We start from the raw sequence: 14,426 nt of genomic DNA, 5'->3' as shown, positions 1-14,426 counted from the left end.
TTTGAACCTGGCAGCCACACTTCCTCTATTTCTTCAGCGGCTTGAGGAGAAGCACCAACGACCTCTGGCAGCCTCCTGCCGGTATACACATGTTTGTTGGGAAAAAGGTCCGCATCTTCCAGGTCTGTGGAGAACATCTCATCTCTGGAGGAAAGCTCATCAAGAGACGGACTGAGAACACTCATCCGCTCATGGGTGGACTGCATGGGGAGGTAGTTGTAGTAGTAGGAGGTTGTGGGGGATGAGAGACGACAAGCTCCTGCAGCTCCAGGGGTCAAAACATTTTCAAAAGGCAGCTTGAGAATCTGGTAGCTTGGATTGGATTTGGCTTCATCAAAGGATCCTGTCTGATGTTCTGTCTTTGAGTCTTTGTCTCTGCAGTTAGCTTCCTTAAGCACAGGCTGAGCGGAGGAAAAGGAAGGTGCCGGGGACTTCAGGAGCTCTACAGCATCATATTTGGGAACACTTGGACAGGTCACTAAGATATCTGACTGGATATCTGTGGCGTCTTCTTTCTCAAGAGGAAGAGAGTGTTCTCCTGTTGGCTGCTCAAGTTCAGGACACTCTTCATGAACAGAGGAGCTATCGAGAGGCAACTCCTCCTCCAAGCCCGCTGACCAGCATCCCTGAGGGCTCAGTGCGTCTAAGCTTCTTTGGCTGGACTCACCGTCATACACCGCTGTTGTGGAGTCACTGAAGGTCACAGCAGGACTGTCGTCAGGCACTGAGGGTAGGACGTGACCCTGCTCTTCACTTTTCTTCTCTTCTCCAGGAGAAAACATCCCTGAGGACTGGGAGGCGACACCAGAGTCCAGCTCTCTCTCAGCACCCTGCAGCTCGTTGGCACGAATTTTATCCAGGCATTCGATGAGCTTGGTTATGGCATCGCTGGGGTCTGTTTGAGCCTCTGAGCAGGCCATTTCTCGAGACCGATGAGGCTGCGGGTGATGTTGCTGGCGAGGCATGTCACCCCAGGTAGGAGCATGGAACCGAGGTTCAAACATTCGCCTGTAATCCACTGGATATATTGGAGCATGTGGGAAAACAAAGCCAGGATACTGCATGTACTGGTAAGGGTGCATGCAGGGACGGCTAAAGTTAAAACCTAGAGAAATAGATACATAATTGTGAGATTTCAGGCAATCAGTACTGGATGATTGCAACAAAAACGTAAATTTAAATAGCCTGATACCTCCAGGCAAACCATAGTGACTGTATGGGTTGTTCATCTGCCAGTGCTGGTAGAGGTAATAAGGTTGAGATGGTGGCTGGACATAGAAAAAAGGTCTGGGATGGTGAGTTCTCTGTTGTCCACCTCCAAATGTATGTGGCTGTTTGCTTCCATCTACAGGAAGCAGCAGGTGAGATATCAGAAATAAATGAGGAAAAAAAACAAACAAAAGATGTAACTGTCTACTCGTTGTTTTTAATTGTGATAAAACCAAGAAGTCACCATAGCTCAAATGTTGTTAATTAAATTAGGAAAATTAACATTATAAGAAAGTCTTACCGTCCATTTTCACATTCGCGTTCTTGCTCAACCTGTCAGAATAAAACACTTCAGGGGGATGACAAAAACAACAATAATAAACATCCCCCAGCTCCTGAAAATTAAAGGCAAGTTTGTTTTTTTACAGTCAATTTTTCTTTAAACAAATATAAGTAGAACGGCGTCCCTCTCAGGTCCACAAGACGCCCGACTCACAAAAGCTGAAACATCTCCGCTAATCAGTCAAATAGGAAACACCTGCGGCTCTGCTCAGGACTGTAAACACAATGAGTTTGAGCAGTGTCAGATTAACCAGGATAAAATGTAGCCTAGGTTTTCCAACAAGGCGTGTGCAACTCTTAAAAAATAAAACTCTACCAAAGTGAAATCAACAAATACAGAAAATAAAAATCTGTCAAGGTCAATGAATTAAATGAAAATGAAATGAGTCCCACATTCACCAAAAACTTTTGACCGACATCAAATATAAAGTCTATCTTTGCAATGTTTTTAGTGTTTACACTATTCACTGTTAAGTTGTATGACGTATGAAGGTCTAAATGTTTCAAAGCCTCCCCCAAAGGAAAATGATAGTTTAATTACATAAGTGTCTTACAGGCTTTAGTAGAAATACAATATCCTAAGAACTCTACAGAATATTTACCAAGTGCTAGTTTCAGGTTGTTAACACATAAAAACATGGTCTCACTATCTGCAGTGTTTTGGGCAAGGCAAAAATACATAACTTAGTATTTTTAAATTTAAATGTATACTCCGTTTCATAAGGTTCCATAAGGTTGCAGTGCTACTGTGTGTCCGTCTGTCCAGCAGAGGTCACTGTTAGGCTGCTTAGTGTGTGCGCTTGCGCAGTATCCTGATTTGGCCTCTGGTCTTTCAGGCGCTTATGATGCGCTGAAAGGGTGTCCGCTGCTCGGCGCTTCTACACAACTGTTTAATGTCTAAATTCGGCTTCAGGAGCTTACTTGGCACTTTCTGCTGACTGGAAAAGCCACGGTGACGGTTCAGTTTGTGGAGTCTGCCCGCAGTTACCGTAAAGGAGCTTGGATTTTGGTTGCCGAAGTTCTCAGGTAGCTAACTGCCGTTTATTTAGCTATTTTAGCTTAGCGTTGTGTGCTAGCAGCATGTCCGCTCTCTAATTTGGTTGCTGCGTTGGTTTGTGACTATCACGTCCTTTTTTGAATAAGTTCACAAATGAGCTGATCATGTCAGATGCTCGCCTCTCTTACAGTCACCAGGAGGCATGGTACCACGTTAGCTGACCCCGGAACTGTGAGCGGAGGGAAGCTAAAGTTGCTAACTTGCCGTCGCTACTTGAGCTAGCGATATAACATGAAATCGAAGCTAGCTGATCAGATGTATTGATCAAAAACAAGGATGATCACATTGTTGAGCTAGTGCTTTGAAACAAAGCTACGGAGAACACGAGCAGTCGGGTTTGCTAACCTGTCTGTTTTAAACAAGGCTTGTTTTGGACGTGATGGTTAACGGTGATGTGCTAACGTAGCTAGCCAGCATCAGGCTAGTCCAAAAATGTTAAACACCCTTCAAATGTCAGCCTTTACTTCCAGAATAACCTGCTACTTAGCAGGTTTTTTAGGGTAAAAAGTTGTAAATAGACTATATATGTACTAAGCATGAAGCTGATGTGTGTTAGATGGCCTAACGTTAGGTGAACATTTACCTACAGTCTGCACACATTGTTACCAAACTGCATCCCTCGCTGATCACAGGCTAGACATACACATGAACACGCATCGTAGAAACTAACTGCTAACCAACCTTAACGTTTACATTTATGAATTGTCATGTGAATGTGAAATCTGCTAATGAGTTTAGTGTCTAATATTGACTAACGCTAATTAGAAATATCCTGAATCTGAGTGTGTTAACAGCATCAAACAGATCTGATCCACTGTGGTGTGGAGATCGTTGCAAAATGCATCGATGCGCAACCCTGAATTTGTCATAGATATTCGGCTGAGAAGTTGACATAACAACTAATATTATTAACATTTCATGGTGTTTCTCCTTCCTTCCACAAATGATATCCACAGTGCTTTATTGGAACAGGGTGGCCTGGTCGGCACCAGTAGTAGTGTTGTTTGTAGGTGGTGTATGGTGTAAGCTGTGCTGCAAGAAGCCAATGATGGCACTGATGGTAAAAGTGGCTTTGAGTCATGGTAACCTGCCAAAAAGTACAAAGTCATTTAAGAAGTGAGCAGTGGAGCTCAACTCTTACAGCCAAAAAGATGATGTGTTTTTGTGTGCGTGATTGAAACGTTATATTTTACCAATGGCCTATTAATATCTGACAAATTGTACCACATGGCTCTTCAGTCAGCTGGTGTATCTCATTGACTAGATTTTACCGTCATGAACCGTAATATCCTCATGGTTCACTATAACTGCAAAGGATCAACAATACAATTAACAGCTAAATTCTATACACTAACAACTAAATAGACTAAAGTATGAAAACTACACACATAACTGAAAGAGAAAGAAAACTAGGATATGCTATAGTGCCAGTACCATCATGGCAGATAGAAAGATCTGGGGAAATTATGGGACTAATAACTTCAGGTTTAAGATGCTTTGGGGTCTTGTGGCTCTGGTTTGGGGCTGAACACTGAAGGTAAACTCTGTTGTTTTGTAATGTGAAGTTGATGCATCTTTAATCTAAACCAGATTATGAATGAAATATGTTTTCAAGCAACCCCTGTGAATGCATTTAATCCAGATGCCGTCTTGGTTATAGAAAGCCAATAGTCACTGCCCACTTCCATTCAGACTCTCCCGTTAGCAACTGTCTGGCTGTCAGTGCAGTTTCTGGAAGCTTGGGATGAAGGGTGGTTGAGGGGAGAGATGGCAGCAGGTGACATGTAAGGGGAGGCAGGTTGTGCAAAGTGCAGATTTCATATGAAATAAGATTTTCAGGATGTTTGCCAGATTTGGAAGCCCAAAAACTGGACTATAAAAAAATGAAGAGAGTTCATAGATTTAGTAGAAGTTGTTTTTTTCTGTACTGCTAGTTTGCATGGATTCTAGACTCATCATTGCTTGTTTTGTTTTTCAGATAAGCACTGATGTAGCAGTGTTGCGACAGTCATCACACTCTCTCTCTACCTCCGGTACCTAGTGCCTCACTGCATGACCTCAGACAACAGATAGACCCACGTGGGGAAACTTCCCCTTCCTCACCCAAGACCCCTGGACTCCTGACGGTTACACTTGGTTGCCACAACCCCAGAACGTTCTCATCTCATCTTTCAACTCATCTCCAGGAAGAAGGAGCAGCAGAAATTTTTCCACATAGGAGTCGAACACCTCCACTTTGGCCAGTGGAGGTGTTAGAGAGCTGTCCCCTTCCCTCTCCCCCATTTACCCTCTTGAATCTTTGAGAATTTTTTTTTTCTCCTGGTTGGCTTGAGTCCGGTTCTGCCGGCCGTGTGACTTTTCAAAACTGGGGCGCGATTCATGGGATGCAACCATGTCGGATCTCAGTGAGCGCAGGCCGGTCAACACGGACTACGCTGTCTCCCTCCTGGAGCAGCTCAAGTTCTTTTATGAACAGAAGTTACTGACTGATGTTGTGCTGCTGGTGGAGGACACGGAGTTCCCATGTCACAAGATGGTCCTGGCCACATGTAGCTCCTATTTCAGGTGAGTGCGCCACACTGTTATCAGCCTCATGCTGCTCATGTTGTATGTTGGGGGTTCCTGTTTTTTTAAAAACCTCAGGCTGATTGTGCCCAAGCTTTGTGTGGTATATCTCCTCTGAATTTGTCTCCTACAGTTTCAATTAATAATGCACCACACAGGTTTTGGTGCTTAAAGACAGCAATTACTCCCTTCAGTTAGGGGTTGTGGGGGGGTTGGGATGAGGTGTAGATACGCTGTTATTATGTAGCGCAGTTGTTATATGTGTAAGTGCTCACCTCCTACAGTTACAATGAATAATGCAGCACGTCGTACAGTAAGTGTTACCCACTCTATACGTGGAGGATGGAAAACAAGGGGATGGTGTTTCCTTAAAAGCGGGGGCTCGGGTCGCCCTCTGCGGCAGTTGTTCCGTCTCTGATATATATTTCTACACAGAACAAATGAAGCAATCTCTAACCTGTAGTACCAGAGACGTATCCCTCAAGGCCCCCAGGAGGCCTCATTTGTACGCACAACATTGCATAATATAGTGTGTGCACTGCAGTGAATGTGACAGAGCAGCAGCCTCAGCTCTGGGAAGAGTCCATCTGTACATGACAGGAGCTCATGAAGCATTTGAACACGCTGTCCACCTCCCTGTCTGTCTCACGCCTCCCTCCCTCTTCTTTCCCTGCACACCACACTCCACACACGCATTCCAAGAAAAGGTCCCGACAACTTTATGCCTCCCTCATACCCACCTCTCCCCGATCTTCCCAACTGTTTCCCACGCACTCGTTATCTGGTGCGAACATGCAAAGCATTTCCCCTCCAGGGTTCAGAGGTGTCCTAGCGCTTCCTCTAAACCGTGGCTCTGTCCTTCTGCTGCTGCCCCTCCTTTCCACCGCCTCCCGTCTTGCACGCTTTGCTTCAGAGAAGGGGGGGGGGGGGGGGGGGGGGGGGGGGGGGGGGGGGGGGGGGGGGGGGGGGGGGGGGGGGGGGTACCGCGGGACTCTGGAGGGAACTTGTGTTTGTAGGGGAAAGTCTGGTCACGTAGGTCTTGGTGAGAGATGGAGAGAAAAGGGGACGGAAGAGAGGAAAAGGAGGGAGGGGGTGCAGGGGTATGCCTGCAGGGTTGCGTAATACAGCCTGGCAGGTTTTGCCCCTGCTGTGATCGGCACAGAGACACACACCCCCAAAACTGCTGTTCACAAGGGTAGAGCTGGTTTGCAGACAAAATATTATGAAGACTGAGGCTGCAAATGACGGCTATTATCATATTTTTAATCTAGTAATTATATTTATGAATATTCATTTATAAAATTTCATCATCTATAGAAAATCACAAACCACCACCAGTTTTATTTTACAATAAAATTTCCTGACAAGTAAATTGAATTTGGTTGCAATTTAAAAATAAATAAACAATTGAGGGAACTTGTTCCTTGGAGCTGTTGGAGCAACAAATTATTTGGCACACAGGAACCGATGTGTTTGTGCATTCCAGTTCAGCAAATGTATTGTGTGTGGAATAAACAGAAGGTGCCACTAACACAAATGCAAACTGAATCAACAGAAATTCTAATGAAAAAGACCCAACGTCCCTTTATTGCCCATGCTGTGCGCCTCTCAAAAATATCTCTGCAGCACTATGCGTTTGGCTCCAAAGACATAAGCAGCATAAATGCGAATTACCAACTCAAGCCAATAACGGCTCCCCAGATGCATAAAATGTGAGAAATTGATGTCGTGAAAGAGGTTAAAGAGGCTCTGACTCACTCTTGAGAGCTGAAGAATGGCGACGTGGAAGTGTAGGCGGCCTGCCGAGGCTGCTGCAGATACACTGGGAGTCAGAGCCCCAGCAGGAGCTAAACCGTGCACAGTTATCCCACCGGCCGGGTTTCGACTGTCACTTTTTGTCATTTCAGTATTAGGGAAACTGGGTTGGTGGACAGGCTAATCCGTGTACAACAACTGTCAAGTATCAGGTCGGTAGTAACATCTGCTCCAAATAAGCCAGAGATATTCAGTCCTGCTATTTGAGACCTAGAATACGTATAGGTTCATATGCTCTGAGGAGCCAGTTCGCAGAGAACTGATCAGCAGATTAATCAACAATAACAAATATTTATTTACCAGCTTTTAAAACGAAAAGATATAGTTGGATGTTGTTTTCAAATAACACAAGGACAGTGGGAAATTAACTCCTGCAGCAGCCAATTACAGGTAGACTGGCTCTGGTTGGTTACTTTGTCTGTTTTTCCAGCCACTTTGGCAACTGGCCAGCTGTCATTAGGAGGCTCTGTTTATTTAAAAGAAAAAGTTTGGATACTAAAACAGTGATCCCCCAATGTAGACTGAAAGGATGTCCTGTCTCATGGGTTTATTATGAAGTCAGTCTTTGCTGATTACAAAACATTGACTGGAAAACTTAAATATGTGCTGATATGATGGAATAGGTCTTATACGGTGTAACCAGTTCAAAGTTTAAAAAAGTAATCTGAAACAAACAGCAACAAATGGGGAAGAAATAAAGTCTTTTCATCCAGAGAAACTACTTCACCTTTTGTGTGTAACCAGCACAAGTGCTTTGTCATTGTGGCTTCTATCTGTTTGAATGTGCTGCTTAGCAATGATGGTACTTGAGGAACCATTCATTACATTCATTTGGTGTTGAAAGAGAACTTTGGGTTTCTCAACTCTTTGTGTTTATTGTATTTAAATGAATACAGCCTTATAAGGATGTGTTTCCTTAGAGAGAAACGATATGTCAATTAGGGCAACGGCATCATTTTGTATGTCACTAACTTTAGACTACTGGCCTTTATCAGCTGTAGTCTGCAGCTCTAAAATATGTGGTTTCCATGGATCCAGTTTCACTTGCACAAATGGTTTGTGTTTGCCAAGTACAGTAAAAGTAGAAATCTGACAATTGTTAACATAATATAAGCATGACACAGCAAGGGTATAATGAAAAACTTTACTCTAACAAGGTTTGCTGCAGGACAGCAGACTCAAACATATAAACAAGTTTACATATAAAAGCCATATTTCACTTTTCTTTTATGGAAACATCAGTGAATCTCAGATCTCTTGCTCTTCACTCCATTAAATAAGGACTGTGTTGACTGATGATCCTCCATCGTTGTGTTCCCGCTCCTGTAGGGCGATGTTCATGAGTGGCCTCAGTGAGAGCAAACAGACCCACGTCCACCTTAGGAACGTGGACCCAGCCACCTTGCAGATCATCATCACCTACGCCTACACAGGCAACCTGGCCATCAATGATAGCACCGTGGAGCCGCTCTACGAGACCGCCTGCTTCCTACAGGTCAGTACAGCAGTAGACAAAACAAACAAGAAATGCATATCAAGTGTTCTAATAGCCATTTGGATCTTTCTTTAAGGATGCCTATAAAAACATGGTAAGCTTGTATTATACTCAGGTACTTACCTACTACAGCAGTGTGTTGCAGCCCGCAGGCAGAGAAAGCGTACAAGCTCAGCAATGATTGTCAGATTAAGTCTTCTAGCCATTTTATCTACTAAGACGCCAACATTTAATTCCTTGAGTCCTTTTTCATTCAAATTACTTAACCAGCCAAAAATGACTCATGAAGATATGTAGATTTTATAATCTAGAGTCCACTGTGGCCACAGCATACAAATATTAGTTTTCTTTCCATTCATATCTTTGATTTATGATGTTCATGGACATTTACATCAGTGAAAAGAATAAGATAAAATATCTCCATACTAGTGTTGTTCCACTTTTGTGTCTTTGTCCTTTAATGCAAAGAGAGATGTTTTTCTCTGCAGCTTTCTGACTGTAATTTCTCTCTGTCCTTTGTCTCGTTCAGGTGGAGGACGTCTTGCTGCAGTGCAGAGACTATCTGGTGAAGAAGATCAACGCTGAGAACTGCGTCCGCATGCTGAGCATCGGCGACCTGTTCAGCTGTAGCGAGCTAAAACAGAGCGCCAAGCGCATGGTGGAGCACAAGTTCCCCATGGTGTACCGACAGGAGGCCTTCCTCCAGCTCTCCCACGAGCTGCTGATAGACGTCCTGAGCAGCGACAACCTCAACGTGGAGAAAGAGGAGACGGTGCGCGAGGCGGCCATGCTGTGGTTGGAGTATAACATGGAGGCTCGATCGCAGCACCTATCCTCTGTACTCAGTCAGATCCGCATCGACGCCCTGTCAGAGGTGACACAGCGTGCCTGGTTCCAGGGTCTGCCGCCCAATGACAAGTCTGTGGTGGTGCAGGGCCTCTACAAGTCCATGCCCAAGTTCTTCAAGCCCCGGTTAGGCATGACCAAGGAGGAGATGCTGATTTTCATGGAGGCCATGTCAGAAACGCAAGGCGAGGCCTATGTCATGTCCGGGTCTTTGCTTACTACGGTGGTGTGTTACAGTCCGCAGGCAGAGAAAGTGTACAAGCTCAGCAACCCCCCCGGGGACCTGCAGAAGGTGGGGACCCTCGTTACACCTGACAATGATGTGTTCATTGCTGGCGGGCAGATCCCTCTCAAAAACTCTATCACCAACCACGGCAAGAGTGGCAAGTTACAGGCGGTCTTCCGCTCGGTCGATAGCTTCTTCTGGTTTGACGCCCAGCAGAACGCATGGGTGCCCAAAACCCCCATGCTGTGTGCCCGAATCAAGCCCTCGCTGGTCTACTGCGATGGCTACATCTATGCAATCGGGGGAGACAATGTTGGAGGAGAGCTCAACAAGCGCACGGTGGAGCGCTACGACTGCGAGAAGGACGAGTGGAGCATGATGAGCCCCCTGCCCTTCGCCTGGAACTGGAGCACCTCTGTGGTGGCGCACGACTGCATCTACGTGATGACCCACGACCTGATGTACTGCTACTTCCCCCGAGCCGACACCTGGGTGGAGATGGCTATGCGCAAGACCAGCCGCTGTTTCGCCTCGGCAGCTGCCTTCGGTGACCTAATTTTCTACATCGGTGGCCTCCACGTGGTCAGCAACTCTGGCATCCGCCTGCCAACGAGCACCATTGACGGCTCATCCGTCACCGTGGAGATCTACGATGTCAACAAGAACGAGTGGCGCCTGGCCGCCAACATCCCTGCCAAGCGTTACTCGGACCCATGTGTGCGGGCAGTGGTGCTGCTCAACTCTCTTTGCATATTCATGCGTGAAACCCACATGAACGAGCGCGCCAAATACGCTATCTATCAGTATGACATGGAGCTGGACCGCTGGTACCTGCGGCAGCCCGTTTCTGAACGCGTACTCTGGGATCTGGGTAAGGACTTCCGCTGTGCAGTGGGGAAGCTGTACCCCTCCTGCCTGGAGGAGTCCCCCTGGAAACCCCCAACCTACCTCTTCTCCCCCGACGGAGCCGAGGAGTTCGAGGTGGACGGGGAGCTGGTGACCCTCCCTCACGTATAGCTCTTAACCTCCCCTACCCTACCTCGCTGACTGAACCAGGAATCTGTAACGCTGAGGGATGAACATGAAGGGGGGGCAGATGAGTTCTCTGAGATATGGAAAAGGTTTGACGTTATCTGTGTCGTGGAGGGATCTCTGGACTTTGGAGGCTTGCATTAGCTACAGCTGTTGCTGGTGAATGATGCAGCCCGAGAACAAGAAGCTTGGAGCGATGCCCCTGAAAAATACTAGTAATCTGAAAATTTCTTGTTTTTGGTTCTTTTTTGTTTTGTTTTGTTTTTTTTCTTTTTATTTTGTCAGTTGTGACATCTGTTAGATATTATTACAAGTCTGTCATACTGTTTCTACAATGTGATAATCTAAACGTCAACTGATTTTGTGATGATGAGGATGATGATGCACTTAACTGGTAAACCTTCTCGGAATGACAATGGCAACTGTACCAAAATCCCCCAGCCCCACCCTCCGACCATTGCTCCCCTCTCTTTCCCCCCTCTCCTCTTTTTCTTTTTTCTCACCACTGATAAAGGAACACTCTGTGAAAAATCTGTGTTTAGAGTATTAAACGTGCACTTTGTGTAGGCTTTGCATTTAGGCTCTGAAAAGTTTGTAGCTTGCTCCTCCGCGGTCGTCTTGGATTCACCGAAGTTAGCATGGATTCCGCAGTTACAACAAAATAAAAGTATCAAATTGATCTTTAGAAACTTCTCAAACCACATCCTTTTGCATAATCCACGTTTATTTTTACTTTGTCCAGCGTTACAAGCTTTCATCATTTTGCTAATAAGTAGTTAAATATGCTGCTTCCAGTGGAGCTTTGGTCAGTGGAGCTGTGTTGAGCAGCTGATAATGCAGCAGGAATGGTTTGAGAAGTTTTTGTGCATGTTTTGATGTTGATTTTGAAGGTTTATATCGACTCTGGAACTAGTAGTAGTAGTAATCCACTTATTGGAAATTTTCTGACATTTTATAGACTAAATCATTAATTGCTTACTCTGCAGATGCAGTTGCAGCTGTACCTGCATGATCAATAGATTTTTCAGGGCTAGTGTTGACATGTTGTGTTGCTTTGTTTCGAGGTATCCATTGGAATTGGTTGTATTTGCTGCGAATCCGACAACTACAGCCACCACCCACCACAAAAGAGTAAAACACAAACTTTTCAGAGCCAGCGCTTAAAGCCCACAGGGGCAAGGATTTGATGCTCAAAAATGTAGATATTTGCTCGGAGTATTCCCTGAGAACAGGATCCATCTCTTTCCTCAAAAGGCCCTGCAGACGAAAGGAACAGGGGCCGTGGTTTTCCGGAGTGGGTGGGAGGGCTGACGGGGAAACAAGTGAGAGGCGGAGAGGGGTTTAAAAGAGGGTGACTGCAGGTCCGGTCACGCATCACCTCTCCTCCCTCACCGCTCGGCCCTCCACCCTGACTCCACTATAGCGCCTCCACAGCCTGTCTGTCAGTGTGTTTGCACACAGGTCTTCCACACAGCCAGCAGTCTACACCTCACTCTATCCATCGTCACATGATCATGATACTTGTGTTTTTCTTTCCACGAGGGTCTCTGCAAATACACACAACTCCACTCTCAGTACAAACATAGGTTACGGGCTCATGCATTTTTTTATTTCCAAGCTGCTGAAATATATATATAATGAAATATATATTTTTCATATGTTTAAAAGACAACTGTTTTAGTGTGGGGAAAATAACCAGGTCTATTTTGTATTAGTGTCTTTTTTAATTTAATATCAGACATTACTGTAGTGTGATTGTGGGTAGCTATCCATTTTTTCCTATCAGATTTAATTTTTCTGAGTGAATATTGAGGATTCTTGCTGCTGATTGGTTGTGAGAAGAGAGGGCTGGCCCAGGGCTGTTGCTATGGAAATCGTCCCGGCAACCACTAGCAGTAGTGGAGGGGGGCGGGTTGGGGAGGGAAGGGGTCTTCCTCCTACCTTAAAAACATGAGCACAGGTGCTTCATGACAAACCCTTACTAGCATGTTTGGCTGCATCATATTCCTTTGGCACTGTATTTTGAATGAACGTTAATTTATTAAAAAACATACCAAAAACGTTCCTGAAACTGACTCCGTGTTTCGTTTGTCCTACAGTATGAAGTTTGTGTCTGTTTGGCTTCTTTTGTTAAATTAAAAGAAAAGTAAAGCACATAAGATGTCAAACTGTGTCCATCACAAGTTCCCACATCCTATGGTGACACAGTTCGGCAAACGGTTAGTTCATTTTTTTCTTCAGTCAACTAGTTCATTGTCATATCACTGAAGTGTAATTGCAAAATTGGCAGATAAACAACAAAATAGCGCTAGATGCTATGCTCCAACTTTGAAGCTGAAAACATGCTGAAGCTATTTGTTGATGAATTGATTAGTTTATTTACAAAAAAAAGTATATTAGTATATTAAGTATTTGCTGACTTAAGATCTTTGAATGAAAATGTGGGTTTTTTTTCCTCTGTTTCACATCATCATAAATTGAATACTTTTGGGGTTTTTGGCTGCTCATGAGGCACAAGTAAGAAAATTAAAGTAAAATGAATGTATGAAACAGTGATGAGAACTATCCTGACCCTGTCGCTGAGGCCGTCTGTACTGGCTGTCAGTCAGGATCACTGGGTGTGAGTTTCTGCTTGCCTCGGGCTAAAGCTAACCCTGACGTCGCTGGGTTCATATGTCCCTGTGATGCTGCTGAATTGTTGTTGGACAGCACATGAGTGCATTTTTGTCCGGCCTTGTGCTACCACCACAACAACAACCCCCTCTACGAACACACATTTGCCACCACTTTGTTTGGCTGACCTACATTTTAGCACAGACACGAACCCAGACGAATAAAAGAATTGTTCCACTAAAAATAAAACCCTGCGGTATTTTAATAATTTTTTTTAATACAGCAATATAATATAGTATCACTTTCTTCTCAAATACATTAAAAGCATCTGTCAAGAAAATATTCTGTGAATTTCAATTCACAATACATTCATATCTTTTAAATACAAAAAGAAAAATATATCATCAGAGGGTAAAAAAAGAAACAAAAAAGCAGCTTTAATAGCTGATATTCTCTCAAACATAATCCAGAAATCGAAAGCAAATTCCAGAAATGAGTCAATGGCTGAAGAGGTTTTAAAAGCGCGAGGAACAAAGTAAAAAGAGCAAATGTTCAAAACGTTTTTAAAGACAGCAGGATGACACTGATTACAGCTGTAAAACTGGACTGGACAGAACATGCTCACTGGACCACTTTAATCCAACAGTTGTCAAATATTTGTAGCATGGAGGGAAAAGATCCTGTAAGCACCTCAAAATTACAGTTATACAAGATAAAGATTCACATAAATAGAATATAATGGCTGCTTTGTGCAAATACACACAGTGGTCCACAGATTAGGACTTGTTCCAGTGTTGCCATAACAAAACATGGATATTTATGAGATAACAAGTTCGTACACAACAAATAAATAAGTTATCTGACTTTATAATGTCTTCAGATTTACTAAATATAGTTCTCCCAATATATATACTGACAGCAAAGTACAAAAAGGCCTGGGTGAGGGTTAATAACACCCTGTCAAACATACAGCTGGGTGCAGGTTCCTTCATAATTAAGGGTGGTTTTATCACGTTTATCAGGGCACAAATTCAGGCATTAGGATCACAAGGATTTATGTAATAACATTTTGGTTATTTCAGTAACAGCGTTCAAATTTTGTAATTGCATTGTCATAGTATTATGTGTTTGGTTGTGTGCGAACAAGAGTAAGAAAGTCTAGGTCCTTTTTTGAATCAGCACACCCAATATTTTTCGTTTTCTTCATCAGCGGATCAACTGAGACA

The 14,426-nt window shown here is 44.2% G+C and overlaps 1 protein-coding gene across 1 annotated transcript; it reads left to right on the top strand.

Moving 5' to 3' along the window:
* The first annotated feature begins 2,393 nt into the window (after positions 1 to 2,393).
* Positions 2,394 to 12,617, top strand: kbtbd2 (kelch repeat and BTB domain containing 2). Its single transcript, XM_022767259.1, has 4 exons — positions 2,394 to 2,577; positions 4,587 to 5,173; positions 8,318 to 8,483; positions 9,013 to 12,617. The coding sequence occupies exons 2-4, from the start codon at positions 5,001 to 5,003 to the stop codon at positions 10,570 to 10,572; spliced, it is 1,899 nt and encodes a 632-aa protein (XP_022622980.1). The 5' UTR covers positions 2,394 to 2,577; positions 4,587 to 5,000; the 3' UTR covers positions 10,573 to 12,617.
* The last annotated feature ends 1,809 nt before the right edge of the window (positions 12,618 to 14,426 follow it).

This window comes from Seriola dumerili, unplaced genomic scaffold (assembly GCF_002260705.1).
Source record: "Seriola dumerili isolate Sdu_G_001 unplaced genomic scaffold, Sdu_1.0 BDQW01001124.1, whole genome shotgun sequence".
Lineage (NCBI taxonomy): Eukaryota > Metazoa > Chordata > Actinopteri > Carangiformes > Carangidae > Seriola > Seriola dumerili.
The sequence above is the reverse complement of the archived record's forward strand: the minus strand, read 5'-3'. Positions and strand labels throughout refer to the sequence as shown.